Source organism: Mytilus galloprovincialis, chromosome 2, assembly GCF_965363235.1.
Source record: "Mytilus galloprovincialis chromosome 2, xbMytGall1.hap1.1, whole genome shotgun sequence".
Classification (NCBI taxonomy): domain Eukaryota; kingdom Metazoa; phylum Mollusca; class Bivalvia; order Mytilida; family Mytilidae; genus Mytilus; species Mytilus galloprovincialis.
In genome coordinates, this window is record NC_134839.1 from 46083264 (window position 1) to 46104428 (window position 21165).

Sequence of the window (21165 nt, forward strand, 5' to 3'; positions counted from 1 at the left end):
AAAGTTTCCAGCACTAAAATAGCTGCATTTCATTGATAAATGGAGAGAGAGTCCATGGGACAGATGATGCCACAACCCCCCCCCCCCCCCCCCCCACCCCTTTTTCTGCACATAATGGTATAAAGGGACATAACTCAAGAAATGTAAAAGTGATGCCATCCAAATTGACTTGATCAGAGTTTTGTAATTATAAAAATTGTGTATAAGTTGCACAACATTTGGTTTAGGTAAACTTATCTCAGAGAGTGGAAACAAAAAATTCAACCATTTTTCCATTTGTAAAGGGGCATAACTCTTAACTTTAAAAATTACCTTCTTTCAGTCACAGGAAACAACTTATCTCAATTTGAAAAGATTTTGTCAAAGCATTTTCAAGTTATTGAACAGACAATGCTCTAATTTTCACTTTTAGCTACTTAAGGGCAGGTCTAAATCATTTTTTTTTGTTTATTTAATATAAGATTTCGCTATATTTTTCTATAAATGAACTTTATCTTATACTTAATAGAAAAATTAAATAAAACTAGAGGCTCTAAAGAGCCTGTGTCGCTCACCTTGGTCTATGTGCATATTAAACAAAGGACACAAATGGATTCATGACAAAATTGTATTTTGGTGATGGTGATGTGTTTGAAGTTCTTACTTTACTGAACTTTCTTGCTTCTTACAATTAAATCTATAATGAACTTTGCCCATTAGTAACAGAGAAAAATATTTGGTAAAAATTTACATAAATTTACCAAATTAATGAAAATTGTTAAAAATTGACTATAAAGGGCAATAACTCCTTAAGGGGTCAATTGACCATTTAGGTCATGTTGACTTACTTGTAGATCTTACTTTGATGAACATTATCGCTGTTTACAGTTTATCGCTATCTATAATAGTATTCAAGATAATAACCAAAAACAGCAAAATTTCTTTAAAAATTACCAATTGGAGGGCAGCAACCCAACAACCGGTTGTCCAATTCATTTGAATATTTCAGGGCAGATATATATTGACTTGATTAACAATTTAACTCCTTGTCAGATTTCCTCTAAATGATTTGGTTTCCGAGTTATAAGCAAAAAACTACACTTTACCCCTGTTCTATTTTTAGCCGTGGTGGCCATCTTGGTTGGATGGCCAGGTCATCGGACACATTTTTCAAACAAGGTACCTCAAAGATGATTGTGGCCAAGTTTGGTTTAATTTGGCCCAGTAGTTTCAGAGGAGAAGATTTTTGTAAAAGATAACTAAGATTTACGAAAAATGGTTAAAAATTTACTATAAAGGGCAATAACTCCTAAAGGGGTCAACTGACCATTTCGGTCATGTTGACTTATTTGTAAATCTTACTTTGATGAACATTATTGCTGTTTACAGTTTATCTCTATCTATAATAATATTCAAGATAATAACCAAAAACAGTAAAATTTCCTTAAAATTACCAATTCAGGGACAGCAACCCAACAACGGGTCGTCCGATTCATCTGAAAATTTCAGGGCAGATAGATCTTGACCTGATGAACAATTTTACCCCATGTCAGATTTGCTCTAAATGCTTTGGTTTTTGAGTTATAAGCCAAAAACTGCATTTTACCCCTATGTTCTATTTTTAGCCATGGCGGCCATCTTGGTTGGTTGACCGGGTCACCAGACACATTTTTTAAACTAGATACCCCAATGATGATTGTGGCCAAGTTTGGTTAAATTTGGCCAAGTAGTTTCAGAGGAGAAGATTTTTGTAAAAGTTAACGACGCCAGACGACGGACGACAGACGACGGACGACGGACGCCGGACGCCAAGTGCTGAGAAAAGCTCACTTGGCCCTTTGGGCCAGGTGAGCTAAAAATGGGGTCAACGTCCATTTACGCTCACAATCTGCCTTCGAAAGAAGCATATATTTTTGCAAATGTACTTTTTTTCTGTTGAACTGATAGGAGAAAAAGAGGTAATATTGAAATAAACAAGAGGCTCTCAAGAGCTTGAATCGCTCACCTGGTAAACAATGCCTTATTGAACATATTGAACCATGCCAGGCAAACATGTACAGCTAACAATTCTTCAATATTACAAATATATATGACTTACTGTTTATAAATAAAGAAAATGAGACCAAAACACAAACACTTAAAACTTAGCAATGGACTGTGAAAATGAGGTCAAGTTCAAATAAAACCTGTGTAACCGACATAAAGATCATAAAATATTTTCATACACCAAATATAGTTGACCTAATGCATAAAGTATTAAAAAAATAGACCAAAACTAAAAAAGTTAACTTTGACCACTGAATTATGAAAATGAGGTCAAGGTTAGATGACACCTGTCAGCTAGACATGTACACCTTACAATCATTCTATACACCAATTTTAGTAGACCTATTGTATATAGTATAAGAAAAACAGACCAAAACACAAAAACTTAACTATAACCACTGAACCATGAAAATGAGGTCAAGGTGAGATGACACCTGCCGGTTGGACATGTACACTTTACAGTTCTTCTATACATCAAATCTACTAGACTTATTGCTTATAGTATCTGAGAAATGGACTTGATGATATTCAAGATAATGACCAAAAACTGCAAAATTTCCTTAAAATTACCAATTAAGTGGCAGCAACCCAACAATGGTTTGTTTGATTCGTCTGAAAATTTCAGGGCTGATAGATCTTGACCTAATGAACATTTTTACCCCGTCAGATTTGCTCTAAATGCTTTCGTTTTTGAGATATAAGCCAAAAACTGCATTTGACCCCTATGTTCTATTTAAAGTAAGGGCGGCCATGTTTTTTGACGGATCAAAAATCGAAGCACACACTTTGTGCAGGATAATCTAAGGAACTATCATGCTACGTTTCATCCAAATCCATTCAGTAGTTTCAGAGGAGAAGATTTTTTAAAGTTAGCAAATATGATGAACAAATTGTGAAAAATTGTCATTAAAGGACATTTACCCCTTAAGGGGTCAATTGACAATTTTGGTCATATCAACCTATTTGTAGATCTTACTTTGCTGATCATTTTTGCTGTTTACAATTTATCTTCATCTATAATAATATTCAAGATAATGACCAAAAACTGCAAAATTTCCTTAAAATTACCAATTAAGTGGCAGCAACCCAACAATGGTTTGTTTGATTCATCTGAAAATTTCTGGGCTGATAGATCTTGACCTAATGAACATTTTTACCCTGTGTCAGATTTGCTCTAAATGCTTCCGTTTTTGAGATATAAGCCAAAAACTGCATTTGACCCCTATGTTCTATTTTAAGTAACAGCGGCCATGTTTTTTGATGGATCAAAAATCGAAGCACACACTTTGTGCAGGATAATCTAAGGAACAATCGTTTTAAGTTTCATTCAAATCCATTCAGTAGTTTCAGAGGAGAAGATGTTTGAAAAATTGTTAACGACGACAGACGACGATGTCGACGACGACGACGATGTCGACGACGACGACGACGGACGCCAAGTGATGAGAAAAGCTCACATGGCCTTTTAGGCCAGGTGAGCTAAAAAAGAACTAAATGACAGAAATCGCTAAAAACCTGGGACCAACACGAATTATTTTTTTGGAATGATTTTTGTACCATATGAGAAAGTAACAACTACTAAAGGTAATTAATAAAATTTGTAATGAAAAAAATAAATGTTTAATTTATTTCTAAAAATCTTATACCTGCGAGCCTCCTTAAAGGTCTACATCTAAGAATAATAAAAGCTAAAATAGTGAAAAACGTACTTGACCTTCATTTAGTCTTAGAAAACAACACATCTGAATTTGAAAATATTTCTTCCAAACATTTTCAAGTTAATTTATAGACACTGTTTGGCAGACACCAGATCGCCTGCCTACTGTACATCACCAAATCAATAACAGATATTTTCCATCAGAAATCGCATTATAAATTAGATTTAAAGAAGCTGTAGCTTATTGAGGCTGGTTAAAAGGAGTAGGTCCGGTAAGGACCGATTTTGGCCTCAAATTTCAGGTTCATCTGACGAAAGATTTTGACCACTTTTTAAACACTTAAGTGTCTATTTTATTTGATTCTATTAGTTTATGTGAAAGATTTTCACTGATTTTGTCATTTAAAACGATCCGATTCAAGCTCAAATATGAAAAATCTACCAAATATGCCGAAAAATGTCACTTTTCAGATGGTTTTTGTAAAAAATGAAAGTGGCCGCATCCGTGTTCATCCTCAACCTTTATATATGTTTTGTATTATCATCAAATACAACTAACAATTTAATATTAAGGATGAACACGAATGCGGCCACTCGTTTTACACGAAAACCGTCTAAAATTATACTAGAATGCTAGAATTGTGAAGATTTCAGTGATTTAGCATGACTTTATGGTGCAAGTACTCAATATATGTGCCATGTATTGACAAAAACAGCCCATATTTATGTAGCAGAAGCATTCTACTGTCCAAAAAATAACTAAAAGTTTACATTTTAACAATTTTGTAAAACTGCTATATTTTGGGGCCAAAAAGGTGTCTTACCGGACCTTCTCCTTTAAAATACAACTGAATTCATGTGATGGCAATAGCTTTAATGGCCTGAGAGGGCAAGACTGAATGACACTAAAAGCCTACATGAACACTTCAAAGTAATTGCTTTACTGTTCATTAGTTGGATACCAATATTCTTGGATTACATTTGTACAGGTGAACAACAAATTTAAACATTCAACAAAACACAAATTTTCTATAGGCTTGCGTGTATGCTTAAAATCAAAACGTCAAATATTCATATGAATATAGTTGTTTCCTTTATCCACAAAAAATTGGTACCAATGAAAATAAGACGAATCCACAGTTCTTAATTAAAAATATTTACTTGTGTTAAAGACAGTTCTGTCAATGTAAAATTCCAATTCCCATCTGTTTTAAAATCTGTCATATGATGAAATGTTTGTCTTTTCACTGTTTTCTTCTCCATAATTAAATGAGCCAGACTATTTTCAATACTGTCATGTGGAACAATTACAGCATGACTGTCTTTCATATCCACTGAAAATTAAATAATGTATTTTAAAGTTATTGTAACAAAATAGTCTATCTTTGTAGAAAAGACAACATTGATAGATATATGTACTAAAATGTAGTACTAATTTTCCTCAGTGATCAAGGAATCCTCCTGACATCCAGTATTTTGTGATTTTTGTTTAGTAAATTGTGACGTAAACCCAATATCAAGACATTTAGTTACATTAAATTAAATTAGAGGTTTAAACTGTGAGTCCAAATTCTTCAAAAATTGTAAAATCATCATCAATACCTTTATCTTTTATTCATGTCTAGTGTTTTCTTGCAGAAATAACATGGAGAGAGCAACTTTAACACTGTCATGCTTTGTTAATGTACACAAATTCTACATATTCTTAGCTATTTGTCAAGTCAACATTCAGTATCAAAAAATGTACCTTTTAAAGAACAAAAGTAAAGTTATTGACAGTGAAATTTGGCACAAGGTTTGAGCATGCACATTTCAAATGATAAAATGTAAAAACTTATAAGTTATTTCAGACCATATAATTCATACCTAAATTCAAGTTTGATATTGTTTTTATGTCAATCATTGTTTATATGATGGTCAACTGATTACCATGAATGCCTTTTGTTACTATGTCTGAAGGAATTAAAATCAGACAAAAAATGTACAGCTGACTCAAATATATTTTGGAAACCCTGCCCTATCAAGCAGCCTAAATTTAGTTGGTCCAGGGGTAAAATAGGAAAGATCTTTGAAAAAAATACACTGGATGACAGAGGCAAAGGATGACAAAAGCTTCAGTCCAGGTGAAATTATGCCAAACTGTTCATTAATTTTAATTTTTTCCCCTTTCCTGTTAACATACCTATAGAATCAGTACCCAGTATAGTACAACCAAGACAACTGACCCTGTTCCTTTCAATATCAGTGATATATCTTAAAGATGTGCCCCTCATGTTGATCACACAGAAAGGTCCCATTGTCTTAGCAATTAAATATAACTCATTATCTGTCAAATCCTTACATCCATCTAAAGTAATCTGCAAAAGAGAAAACAAAATCTTGATTTAATTCAGTTTAAACTTATTTTATCTATTAAAAAACTCCACCTGATTAGACAAAGCATGAAAGACTAACTAATAAAGAGCATGCTCAATTTAAGTACTGTGGATTCATTTTTATTCGTGGTATACCAATTTTCGTGGTTTTCGTGGGACACAGCAAACCACGAATTTAAGAATTCAACGAAGAATAATCCCGACAAATGTGAAATGAATCGGATGTTTACTTCCGGTTAACTTTTGCAATACTAGTATAGTGTTGATTCGGGACAAACATGGTAACAAAACACGTGTTTTAAATAAAATAGAAAAGTAATAGTATTTTGATTACATTTATTCATATACTAGTATTCTACTTTCATTTAAACATTTTAACAAACATTACATACAAGTACATATAATAAATGAAATACACATAACAACACATTTGCACACATACTTTTGATCACTTTTAACAATCTTTAACAAGACTTTAGTTCACATACATACAATGTCACTCAGTACGAAACAAAGCACTAGATAGAATGTTATAATGTCAAATTTACAATAAACCAGCTTTACGGAAGCCAGACTTGATTAGGTCAGTACGGGTGGAAATGATCTGATGTGTTGAAACTACCCACTGGGCATGAATGGGTTTCATGACGGACGTCTTCAAATCTACGATGACCTTTGGTTCACGTTCACTGGTGATGTCTTCTTGATGGTTTAGCTGTTGCACAACTTGTGCTGAATACCAGTCATGAAAATTAGATTTCAATTGTTCTTTATACTCTCGGTTTACAGATAAGTCCAACGGCTGTAGTTTGTCAGTACAGGCGGCAGGCACAAACAAGGGAATAATGTCATTTTTCTTTAAGTGGCTTAGTAGCTTTTCTCCTGTGTGAGCTCTGTATACATCAAAGATAGCTACGGCTTTCTGGTTTTTCTGAGAAAGAGGAAGATCTTCAATAATACCCTCTACGTAAGGCAAGATGACTTTATCTACAAAACGGATCATTGTGTCTTCGTTGCTCCAATGTGTCTCGGTACTTGTAACATCCCAGTTGTCTGGAAAATCAACACCCTTAGGTAAGCTACAATCTGTTTTACCCTGGTAGATTAGTTGAGGTGGCAATAAGGACCCATTCATAGATGTTGCTAGAAGAAGTGTTATTTGACGTTTGTCATCAATACCGGTGATTGGTACCTGTTGGGAGCCCTGTTGCTCCATTGTCCAGTCGCCGCCTGGTATCAGCTGACACCCGGTCTGGTCCCAGTTAATCACAAGAGAGTCAGGAATGCTGTGTTGCTTAATGACTGTGCTGACTTTTTTTACGTACTCCTGTTTAATGTCGTCGAAATCAGCTGGTAGATGTTTTACACCCTTGGTTCCCTTACGCTTAACGAAGCCCATGCGGCGGAGAACGGAAATAGCGTAGGTCTTTGTGATGTTGATATGCCCGCCATACTTTTGCAGCTTGTGTCTAGCGAACTTTGTCACAACGGCCTCAGCTGCTGCCATAACGATGCGTGAGTTGATGACTCCGCCGTTCTTACGAACGTTAAGGATCCATTGTTGAACGTCGTTATCTAGGTGACCAAGTAAGAGAGGATTTCCACGTGGCGATCTTGGTAAAACTTCTATGTCTCCACCTCCTTACATAAATAATAAAAACTTTAAAATATCAATCATACTTTACGGTTTAAATTGATAAAAAATATGCAAATAAAAATAGAAAATAACGGTAAACGAGTTGTTAATTACCGTGTCAAAATCCACTTTTATTGCTCATTAAAAGGATTAAGGACGGGACATTGGCCTTAGGTGATATTTTTGTGACAGGAACAAGAAAATTCACACCTTTGACTTTACAAATACATTTATGTAAACAATCGTTTAATAAGGGAATACAGGTAAAGATGTGGGTTTTTTTACATAAAATTTCGATAAATTGTAGATGTTGTCTTGCTTATTCTTGACAAAAACGACACAACTTGCATTTCAATTAATATTCTGATAAAATGCCGTTTAAGCATTGTGTTTCTTTATTCTGGACAGAAACAACATTTTATCAAAATAAAATTTACTGTGCAAATTGGATTAAGAAGGGACAGGGAGGAGACAAATTGCAATTGAAATAATATTCCGTAAAATTGTCATTTAAGCGTATAATTTATTTTTCTGGACAAAAAGCACATTTTTTTTCGAAATAAAAATTTTACTTAATAAATTGGATAAGAGATCGGGGGTTACATATTGCTTTCAAATAATATTCTGATAAAATGCCGTTTAAGCATCGTGTTTCTTTATTCTGGACAGAAACAACATTTTATCAAAATAAAATCTTACTGTACAAATTGGATTAAGAAGGAGCTGGGAGGACACAAATTGCATTTCAAATAATATTCCGTAAAAATTGTCGTTTAAGCGTGTACTTTAGTTTATTCTGGACAAAAACGACATTTTTTACGAAATAAAATTTTACTAAACAAATTGGTCAAAGGATGAGCCCCGAGGTTACAAATTGCTTTCAATTAATATTCTGATAAAATGCCATTTGAGCATTGTGTTTCTTTATTCTGGACAGAAACAACATTTTATCAAAATAAAAATTTACTGGCACTTGAACCTTACGCGATTTACTGTTACATAATTTAATTATAGTCCCTTTATACATGATCAGTACATTATACATACGTTATGCAAATAAAAAATTTAATTAAAAATTCGATCATCGACATTTTAAGTGCAATAATTAATGCCAATATGAAACTAGTTAGTAAAAATAAGAATAAAATTATCTTTTTCACGTAAAAAAATTAGCATTGAATCTAAAAATTGAATAGAAAAGAAAATATTTTCCTTTGAAAACAGATAAAAAAAAAATCCCGATAGTTACCTTGTTTTTTTAATTTAAGGTAGGTGTCTCTCATGCTACGAACAGACGTCTTGCTAACTTTCTTGTTGAGGTCACTGGAAAACTTGCGTGCAGCTCTAGCAACGCCATTCTCGACTGAGTATCTGGCAATTTTAGCACGTGTTTCGTCATCATAATAGTTGTAGTCTCCCTGTTTGCGTTTTCTGGTTGGAGTAGTTAGAAGGCTAGTAGCAGAGTTCATCGTGTCAATACCGTCGTTGGCTGCTTGGGTTACAAGAACATCACGTTGTGTACTGCATTGAGATGGATCGGGCAAGCCTGGTGTGGCAGGAGCTTTCACCTTAATACTACCGGACTTTAACCACTATTGAAGCGACATTGTTTGTTATGAAGGAATCATATTCCCCAGAGTATATATAATAAAATCGTGAGATGAGTAAATTTTATCATTGTTTTATGGCTTGGGTTTTAGCTTGGATGGCAAACCTCGTTAGCTTGTTCCTTACTTTTGATCATTTTCTAATTACTTCATATTATGTCTTGATTAGGAAAAAATAACTTTCAATCAGTTGTACATCAAAGACCTTTGTATACCTTATAAAATTCTAACGACAAATTATAAATTGTAAAGCAAACAAATCATTAGTTGCCTTTGTCCACTCTTGTAAATGAACACTTTAACATAGAATGATTAAGGGAAGATTTTGACAATTCAAAACATTTTCAATGATTTACTTCTTTTTTTAACTATTCTTCATACAGAGATCCACGAATTTAAGTATCTGAAACATTTTTTTTATATTTTTGAAACAGCGAACCACGAATTTACGTATCCCACGAAATGCCTTTTTTCCTCTATCCACGAAAATTGATACCCACGAAAATAAATGAATCCACAGTAAATTTATTCTATGAATTAGTTTTTCAAAGTGTTCATTATGTTTAAGAAATAATTGATGCAAGCTATGCTTTATTGTAGTTTTAACATGGGTAGGCATTATATTCAGGATTATTTTTGCCCGATTGATAGTGAACGCTAAAATAACACAAATATAATGCCTACCCATGTTAAAACTACAATAAAGTATAGCTTGCATCAATTATTTCGATTCTGATTAGGACAATTAGGGTAATTTCTATGTCCAATGTGAATAAGTGTAGAGTGTTTGTGTAGGCTCTTCCATAAACCTCCCTTTTTTGTTTGTAATCAAGCAAACGACTGGCAATGTAATTTTTCAGAGGGATGAGTTTTGAAGAGCCAGCATGAACGGTTGCCGTATCTAGGTCAAAAATGTCAATTTCGAAATGCAACACATTACAGTCATGATAAATGAATTAGTAACAACATGTGCATCTTTTTAGAGTTTGGAAGTGTTTTAAGTTCATGAAATATATTACAGTGAGTTGACTGTTAGTGTTGCTCTCCACCAATTGCAATTCATTCAAAATTTTGACCCAATTGCAATTTGTTTTATAAAATCAAATTGTTCAACTGGTCAGAAATTTGAACCGACCGCTGTAGAAAACCACAGACAAGTCATGAAAGTGCAAGGTGATAAAATAAAACATACTTACAATCCTATAAGACTTTTACTCCACTTTAATGATGTTGTGACAAAATTGGTTTATCAGTTTGTATAGTTATATTATATTCATTTCCATGCTGAAGGGGAACTGTTTATTTTGAATTGCTATTAAATTGTCCAAACTAAGCTTTCATATAGTTCATCTTTCTAAAAGTATTCTATATTTATAAGAATCAGATATCATTTTAAATAAAACATCATATATTCAGTAAAATATGTGTGAAATAACAATATGCTATTGATAAGTTTTCAGGGGAGATAACCTAAAATAGGCAAGGATTGTGTCTGATATTCATATGATGAAATCATAATCTTTCAATCAGTTTAATTGAAGTCTGGAGCTGGCATGTCAGTTAACTGCTAGTAGTCTGTTGTTATTTATGTGTTATTGTCATTTTGTTTATTTTCTTTGGTTACATCTTCTGACATCAGACTCGGACTTCTCTTGAATTGAATTTTAAATGTGCGTATTGTTATGCATTTACTTTTCTACATTGGCTAGAGGTATAGGGGGAGGGTTGTGATCTCATAAACATGTTTAACCCACCGCATTTTTGCGCCTGTCCCAAGTCAGGAGCCTCTGGCCTTTGTTAGTCTTGTATTTTTTTAATTTTAGTTTCTTGTGTACAATTCGGAAATTAGTATGGCGTTCATTATCACTGAACTTGTATATATTTGTTTACGGGGCCAGCTGAAGGACGCCTCCGGGTGCGGGAATGTCTCGCTACATTGAAGACCTGTTAGTGACCTTCTGCTGTTGTTTTTTCTATGGTCGGGTTGTTGTCTCTTTGACACATTCCCCATTTCCATTCTCAATTTTATATTTATAAGAATCAGACATTATGTGAATTAAAACATTTCATATTCAGTGAAATATGTGTAAAATTGCAATATATGTTTGTAGGAAGTTTCCATGGGGGAGATAATAACTTTTCTTTCAAAAAGTCTTTATTCAAAAGAATAATATTTTAGGTTATCTCCCCTGAAAACTTATCAATAGCATATTGTTATTTCACACATATTTTACTGAATATATGATGTTTTATTTAAAATGATATCTGATTCTTATAAATATAGAATACTTTTAGAAAGAAAAACTATATGAAAGCTTAGTTTGGACAATTTTATAGCAATTCAAAATAAACAGTTCCTCTTCAGCATGGAAATGACTATAATATATCTATACAAACTGATAAACTAATTTTGTCACAACATCATTAGTCTTATAGGATTGTAAGTATGTTTTATTTTATCACCTTGCACTTTCACATTTTGACTGAACAATTTGTTCAATATTCTGACCAGTTGAACAATTTGGTTTAATAAAACAAATTGCAATTGGGTCAAAATTTTGAATGAGTTGCAATTGGTGGAGAGCAACACTAACAGTCAACTCACTGTAAATGCATGAAAATTGATAAAATTCATTATTCTACAGTAGTCAGTATACCCATGTGCAAAGAAATTTTATTGGATTTAAAGCATGGGTTTATTCATAAAGCCAAAGAAGCATTCATATTAGAATTTACTTTTGAATAAAAATTAAATAATCTGAAATCACTGCCTCTAGGATAAAATGTTTATTAATTACTCATCTATCCAAAAAAGGTATCAATTAAGCCATTTGAAATTTGTTAAGTTATATCCTGAGAGTCAAATATGAAGTAAAGATTTTGTCTTATTTTTATACATCCAATTTTCATTTTGCCTTTTTATCCAAATAAAAGAAGGAAACAGTGACTTTTTTTTCATGCCTCCATTTATCCAACTGATTGGTGGGAATTTCCTTATTTCTTCATGTCCATCAAAAATATGCATTAGATATGTTAGATATGCTTTGATAAAAATATGTAAAAAGGTAGTAAAATAGGATTTTATGAAAATCGACTGATTTGGTACAAGTGAACACAATCCACAGGTGTCATATTTAATTGCACAATTTAATTCTTCCAAAATTTTAAAAATATCATTCAGACATTCATCTTACCCTCATCTCAAGTATTTTTCTAGAAGAAATATGGTAAGTTCAGAAATTATTGCTAAGTTTTTACTAATGGGATGTAGGGATTATCGCAACAATAAGCACTAGCATTCTAAAATCTTGTACATATATCTGTATGCAGATGTTCCTATAATTGCATTAAATAATGTTGCATTTTTGTCTTTTCTTCACAAACTGCAATAGTTTCTTAATTTATAGTAAGAACTTATTGACCTTATTTGTGCTTGTCTGATAAACATTCACCACTTTCACATATCAGTTTCTGTTTGTAGTTTTACCATTGTCAAGTCAACATCTGACAGGTATTAGGAAAACTTGATTTTCAATATCAAATGTAAAGTTTCTTACAGCATGTTTTTCCATCAATAAAAGTGTTTAACGAATTTAGACAGATATTAGTGTGCTCATGTTGCACATTTCTAATGTTGAGCTGTCAAAGTAACCATGGTAACAGTAAATGTCAAAAGTTGTGATATAATACCATGTTCTGACCTCAAACACGGGAAGCAATGCATGTGGTTTTTAAATTTGAAAGATGCTTTTTGTTCTTTTTTGTTAAATATTTGTTTGTTTTCAGATTGTGACACAATGATGACTGCTGTACCCACATTTTGACTATTTTACCTATTATGTTTGTTTTGTGCATGCATCGTTGTAATTATAATAGAATTTGATGTGATTGTCATACAAGTGAGAGGTTTAGCACAAGAAAACCAGGTTCAAGCCACCATTTTCTACATTTGAAAATGCCTGTATCAAGTCAGGAATATGACAGTTGTTGTCCATCCGTTTGATGTGTTTTATCATTTGATTTTGCCATTTGATTGGGGACTTTCTGTTTTGAATTTTCCTCTGAGTTCAGTATTTTTGTGATTTTACTTTTTGTAATATTGAATTTTATCCAGAGTTTGAAGTTCATTATTGTTTTTAGGTCAGTCATTGTTATGATTATTTCCTTAACTGCCTTTTTTTTCTAAGTCTAAATGGATGAAAAATGGGATCAGAATAAATATCCAGCTTGCTTAAATAATTTTTAGAACCCAAAGTTCAGATCAATTGAAATTCTAGGCAGATTTTAACGAAAGTAAATGAATAAACATCAGTTTGATTCAACCATATTAGTCAGCTACAAGGTAAGGGTGTAATCATTGCATATTTTAAGTCTATAACTAGTACTAGTACCTTTTTCAGATTTTTTGCACCTTGTAAAACATCAGACAGCCATTTGATACCAGCATTTGTAATTAAAAAACATCCATCAAGTTTGACCTCTAACAAGTTCTCGTAGTCTTTCTGAAATAAACAAATACATGTATTTGAACATATACAGACATATAAATACATATGACTAGTCTGTTAAAAATAGTGTTTCCTAGAGGAAGTTTTAGGAGGGCCTGGCATCCTACCATGTAGACCCTACGCCTTTCTGTAGGAATTTTTCACCTCATGCCCCTTTTATAACGTCCTGACATATTTTCATGATCATTTCTGCAATTCTTCTTTACCTATAAACTGTTAAACACAAGAGATATGTCTCGCCTTTTAGTTAGATAATGCAAATGTGAAATCAAAATAGCAATACTTTATATACGATGCAAGTTATGCAAATATTCAAAGTCAATTGACCATGACTGAAGATACAAGGCTAACTAAGTTTCAAGTTATTTTCTTCTGTACAAAATCTAAATTTGAATTGCAGACATTTTATTGAATTTTGTAATCATGTTTAAACCTTATTTAAGTGAATGAGTACACATACTGTCATGACTGTTGATGACTAAATCTAATTAAGACAACAGACATTTTACCTCAGTTGATGACTAAATCTAATTAAGACAACAAACATTTTACCTCAGTGAAATTTAAAATGATAACAATTTCAAGGAGAATCAGCCAATTTATCTAAATAGATTTCAATTTGAAAGCCTTTTGCAACTGTTTATATAGTTTTTTCTTATGTTGTACTGTTACACCACTGTCCCAGAATAGAGAAAGGGTTGGGCGCCCGCTAACATGTTTAACCCTGCCAAAATCTGTAAGTGTCTGTCCCAAGTCCTGAGCTTGTAATTCAGTGGTTGTCGTTTGATGCTGTGTTACATATTTGTTCATTATTTTGTAAAAAAAATTAGAAAATTTAAGGGGCACTAGCTACAAGATGTATAAAAAATCTAAAGTATGATTTTTTTTGTTCAACCATTTAATGAATTTGAAATAGTGAAATAATAATTTGCTTTTATCAGCTAAAATGGTTCAATTTTGTCAAATTAAGCTAATAAACATTGATAATGAATTATTCACTTGCAAGTGAATAATTTGACCTCATTAAATCCATATTAATGTGAACTCCAATTTAACCCTGTAGAAAGAGCTGAAATAACACATGCATTGTCAGTGTACGGTTCTTTAAAGGAAAAGAATGTCAACATTGAAAGTGAAACAAAGGTAAATAATTTGATTAACTGATTCGATCCACAAAACATAATTCTTATTTAGGTAAAAACGACGATAAACATAAATTTTTAATCTATAATACAAAATTTAACAGACCTATAAAAATCCATCTGCAAGAGTTGCTTAATCTATTTATATCTATGTTTATGTTTACATAGCTGCAGACTATGCGAAATACGTCGGACCGTCGGACAAATCCGGTGAATAATGGATCGGTCTGGTAAAATTTTGTTGAATTCCGGTCCGAATGTCCGGTGTTTTTTTTCATGGAACATTCTAGCAAAATTGCCAAACGATCTCAAATTCATTTTCATCTTTATTATTCACCACAGCGATGTTTATTTTGTTCAACCGCTAGCTTTATGCCGAACATCGACAACCAGTAATGTGTAAATCCGGGTAAAAACATATCTGACTGTCAAAAACAACAATGGATGCCATCATTGGCACAACCGGAAATGTAAATAAAACCGGATCAGATTCTGGGAACGGATAAGGATAATTCCGGGTTTGCTGATTTAAATACAATAAATGAATAAACATCCAAGCAGATCACAAAATTTAGCTATGAAATATAACCACAAGAATTGAAAACCAAAAGATATATGAAAAAGAAAGAAGAAACAGGAAATAATATTTTATACAGAAACTCTATTAAATTATGTTTAGTTCACAAACATTGTCAAAATCCAATAAAATGGGACATTACTCTTCACTGAAATGCATTCAAGCAATTGTGCACAACTTTCATAACAATATCCCCTCTTGTTACATCATTTTGTTTTAATTTTTGCATTTCGGGGAGGAGTAGGGCACAACAAAGTCATATGTTTGTTGTTTTTTGTCGGATAATATACAATTAGATGTAAAAAAAAATTGGTCTGGTAAAATTTCATTCGGTCTGGTAAAGCTAGGATGCTTACCAGACCGAATGTCCTGTAAAAATAAAATTCATTCGCGTAGTCTGATAGCTTATATGGTCATAGAAGGTCAGCTCAATAGTAAATTAGATGGCGTCTTGGCTAAAATTCACACAAAAAGAAGCTACATCTTATTGAGACCATGTCCTGTAAATTGATTATTTTATACTTTTGGAAGTTTGGAAAAATGTTTTACATTGTTATCAATAAAATATGAAAGTTTTAGTCAAATCGGAGAACATGAATTTGACAGCTAGTGCCCCTTTAATGTTCTCATTTAAATGGTTTTACATTTGCCAATTTGAGGCCTTTTATAGCTGACTATCAGTATGCTGTATGGGCTTTGCTCATTTTTGAAGGCCATAATCTGATCTTTAGTTGTTAATTTCTGTGTCATTCGGTCTCTATTGAAGAGCTGTCTTATTGGCAATCATACCACATCTTATTTTTTTATAAATAAATTTAATTGAAAGCTGAAAAGCTAGACTGCTGACTCCACTAGCACAAACCTTTTTGTATGACTGAATGAGTTTCAATACTGCATCATTGCAATAGCCATTCCGTGAAAAACTTATCTTGGTGACCTTTGTTTCATCATGATTCTTCAGAATATCCTGAAATAAAAAAAATGAAGAGTAAATAAAATAAAGGGCTGTGCTTTAGCACATGATACGCCCGTTGCTCTTTTAACTTGTCTTTTATGCTTTAAATGAATTTATACGATCAACTAGAAATATATATACAAATCAAAAGGGATGTTACATTAATATATTCACCAAAGTTTCATAAAATCCCCCTTTTTTAAGTATAAAAATTCATTACTTAAGAAAACGTAAAATCTAAAATTTATAAAAATGGAAAGGGAGCTTAAGTCAAAAGATATAAACAATTTATCAAAGTTGCATAAAATTTTGTGAAAGTGTTAGTTATTGTCCCAAAATTGGAAAATCCCCCCTTTTTTTAAGCATAAAAATTCATAACACGGAAATGTAAAATCTGAAATTTATAAAAATTGAAAGGGAGCTTACATCAATAGATAAAAACAATTCACCGAAGTTTCATGGACATTGGTGAAAGCCTTTTTGAGTTATTGTCCGAAGTGTTGAAAATCCCCCTTTTTTTATGAATAAAGCCCCATAAATCCAAAACTTAAAATCTGAAATTTATAAAAATTGAAAGGGAGCTTACATCAATAGATATAAACAATTCACCAAAGTTTCATGGACATTGGTGAAAGCCTTTTTGAGTTATTGTCTGAAGTGTTGAAAATCCCCCCTTTTTTATGAATAAAGCCCCATAAATCCAAAACTTAAAATCTGAAATTAAAAAAAAACGAAAGGGAGCTTACGTCAATAGATATAAACAATTCACTTAAGTTTCATGGAAATTGGTGAAAGTGTTTTTGAGTTATTGTCCAAAGTGTGGACGACGGATGGACAGACGGACAACGGTATACCATAATACGTCCCGTCTAAAAGACGACGGGGGTATAAAAACTATTTTAGATTTCTATAAATTAAAATATTGTTCATTGATTGAAAATACTTGATATTGAATTTTGAACTAGCTTTCATTATTGCAAATACTTATAGATTAGTACTTTGTTGTGTTTTTTATTTGTTTATTGTGCTTATGACCAATTAGATGGGTCAATTCCTTCCAATTAGTTTTTACAGAATGTTCTTATGTTGTGTTAGTATATCACTGTCCCAGTTTAGGAAAATGGTTGACACTCAAAAACATGCTTTTCCCCACTGCATCCTTTTTGTAATCTGTCATCCAGTTGTTGCAGTTGTTTGATGTCTGCTATCATTTTTCTTTCTTTTATTTTTGTAGTATAGGATTTTTTTCTCATTCAAATTTTTACATACATGTATATATGGACTTTTGTTATTTTTCTTTTTCTATTGTATTAATCTGTAAAACAGTTTTAAATCAGTAGGAACTATGATTAATATATATCTTTAGATTCTAGATTTTACAAGTTATCTATACCCTAAACTCTTTCAGGGGAATCTGCCCTCTAAGAAGTGATTCCTCAGGATCAAAAGTCAAAACATCTGAACTCGTTATCCTTTTCTTGAAATCCGTCATCTTTTAGCTTCATACCAAATCTGTGAAAAAAGATTTCAAAATAACTGATAATTTGTTGTTTTAATGTCAATCTCAAGAGACAATCTACACTACATGTACTATATGTACAATGTTTCCATTGCCAAATGGTCTCATTATAGGTTTATTTCATCAATTTCATTATCATATTGACTTGAAATTTTTTTATTTCATTAATCTGGAATTCCTCTCTTAGTGTTCCAGTAATATAACATCACTATCTTACTTTCTTGTTCAGCTCTCCATACAAATTTAATTTACCTACCAGGCAACCAGACTTCTGTTAAAATTAAACACAAGTGGCGCATTTGTCTGATTTATTTTCTAAATCATTTCAGATATTTTTGAAGAAAAAAGATAATATTTATTTAAAATTGAGTTTTCAGTAAATAATTCTAATCAAATTTGATGCAGTCTTTGTCGAGCCTGCAACTTCTGTTTATGTCACAGTATGTGTGATAGGTCATGCAACTGTTTTTAAAGCATATGATGTACACATAAAAAAAAGAAGATGTGGTATGGTTGCCAATGAGACAACTCTCCACAAGTGACCAAAATGACACATAAATTAACAACTATAGGCCACCATGTATATGTAGGACTCGGAACCGCGATGGTACTCCGAACCGCGATTGTCAAGCTGAAGTACGATGGTCCACGCTGAAGTGCGTTGGTTAACAAGCTGAAGTGCAATGGTGACATTTTGACGCCTACTTGTTGTTAGATACTCCGAAGTGCGTTGGTGTGTACGCTGAAGTGCGATGGTCTAACTGTGACGTCTATAGTACTAACTAAACAGGACAATTGTTTGTCAAATATACTAGTAACTTGTTCTTGTCATGTCATCGCAAAGAAATTGATTACAATACATTTATCTATTTATCTGATATCCTAACAGTACACTCATGAATGCTTGACTCATAGTGAGCCTTTTCTGTAAAAAAAAAAAAAAAGCTTAACGATTAGCTGTTTCTCTGCTGAGAATCACAAAGTACACCAAGTTTGGACCATTCGGGTTTATTTTGACCTATCCAATTGACATGATAACTGTATACATGCATTTTTTCTTACAAAGCAGGTTTCATCTCAAGAATTAAACAAAAATATAGCTACTTGATACCAGGAAAACATTTCTAACAATTAATCTTAGTATATTATTAAGTTTTAACACAAAATTATGTGATGTTTACTTGAAGAGAAGAGTAAATTAATATTAAGATCAATACATTTTATTGTCTTGCAAAACGTTTTCAGCATGAATTATACATGCTTCAGCAAACACTGTAACCACATCTGCAGACCAAGATCATCTTTTAGTCGCCTTCAGAAATGGTTTGTTTTCCGACTTAGTTTGACATATTTTTGTAACCCCCACCTCTAATGCTCAAAACTGTTCGGGATTTGAATCCTTCATTTCATTCTGTTTCTTTTCCTTTGTATGTATGAAACCTTAAGTCTCATCTACAAAATCTTATTATCCTGCCTATGTAGATATCAGATGTGGCATGAATGCCAATGAGACAACTATCCATCCAAGTCACAATTTGTAACAGTAAACCATTGTAGGTCAAAATAAGGTCTTCAACACGGAGAAATTTAATTTAATAAAGATGTATTTCAAAACATCACATTGTCCAAACGTAATTGCAGAACCATCGCACTTCAGCGAAAGGACCATCGCACTTCAGCATGACCATCGCACTTCAGCGTCCCCATCGTACCTCAGAGTCCTACATATATACAATGATTGCAAAGTGACATGTATTTCAAGTTTGGTTTATCTGAACTTGACCTCATTTTCTTAGATGATAGTTGTGGTAAGGCAGCAACCATTTGATTTTCTGGGGGGGCTATGAATTTTTTTCTGGACAAACTTTTTTTTCTCCTGCGGCGAAAAACAATCTATTTTTTTTTGGCGACAAGTCGAAAACAATTTTTTTCTTTCAATTTTAGCATTACATATAGTGGCAGCTGAGGGGGAAACAAACAATTTTTTTTTTCTCAGAATCAAAAACAAATTTTTTTCTCCAAAAACTGGAAACAAACTTTTTTTTCCAAAAAAATCCATAGCCCCCCCCCCCCCCCCCCCCCAGAAAATCAAATGGTTGCTGCCTAAACCTTTATATTAACATAGAATCAATGGGAAAGTAAAGAAGGCCGGACATTTCAGTGTGTGCACTCTTGTTAGGCTATATGGGCGTTTTTCAATAAAAGCGTATATTTCAGACCTAAAAAAAATGGAAAATCAACTTGTCTAAAATTTAATTTCAAGAGTTATTTTGAATACCTCTATAATAGACCTGTTTGTAAACAAAAAGTGCAATCTTAAATATTCTTTAAAATGATATTATTTTCATAATTTGTGTACTGTTTCGTAGGGGACTTTTGTCCCCTACGAAACTTCTTCTAAACACACATATTTTTTGCAATTTTAAATGTTTCCTATAGACATTCCAGTTTGTTTACTTTAAATACTAGAAAAAATGTAATTTTTTTCTGAATTGGAAAATCATTTTTATGGATAAAGATTAGACAGTACTTCACATATGAAGGTTCAACTCATGTTACATAGTGGACATTTTGATGCGTTTCGTAGTGGACAAAACGGTTTCGTAGTGGACAAAAAGTTTCGTAGTTGACATTTACATGAAACTAACCCTTGTTAATTGTTTTGCACGAATATAATTGAAAAAAGATTAAAAAAAGACTGCATGGTAGTGGTAGTGTCCACTACGGAACGTTTTTCTCCCATACTTGTTTCGTAGGGGACCGTTTCGTATTAGGGACGTATTCGCATGTTTTATTTTTTCCCCACAATCCCTATATTGCATTAGTAACAAGACTGATTGTATTCATCAAAGCATTTATCAAGCTGTACACTGATATTTTTTTCATAATTTTAAAACCAGATACTGAAGGAGATTTGACCTGTTTCGTAGTGGACATTATCAAAAATACGGTATCATTCTGGTCCATTTGATGTACTCAATTTTTCTTACCAACAATTTAATTGCCGTTATAAAAGCATTACTTCTTTTGTAAGACCCTAATGTTTATATCTCTTGCAAACAAAAATTACATTGATTTTTTAAAACTGTTTATTGGCAAATTTTAATGACTACGTTTCGTAGTGGACATTTTGTGAGGGACACACCTTCTGAAATTAAAAAAAC

At 32.6% G+C, this 21165-nt stretch overlaps 1 protein-coding gene across 1 annotated transcript in view; it reads right to left on the reverse strand.

The window, feature by feature from the left end:
* The window catches only part of LOC143063686 (uncharacterized), a 138280-nt gene that overhangs the window by 116321 nt on the left and 794 nt on the right, over nt 1–21165 (reverse strand). Inside the window, exons 2-6 of the mRNA XM_076236002.1 lie at nt 17876–17994; nt 16390–16494; nt 13692–13802; nt 5865–6039; nt 4844–5016 (exon numbers count right to left, since the gene is read on the reverse strand). Of these exons, the coding sequence (XP_076092117.1) occupies nt 4844–5016; nt 5865–6039; nt 13692–13802; nt 16390–16494; nt 17876–17974 (663 nt within the window). The 5' untranslated portion in view covers nt 17975–17994. The remainder of the gene's footprint in view (nt 1–4843; nt 5017–5864; nt 6040–13691; nt 13803–16389; nt 16495–17875; nt 17995–21165) is intronic.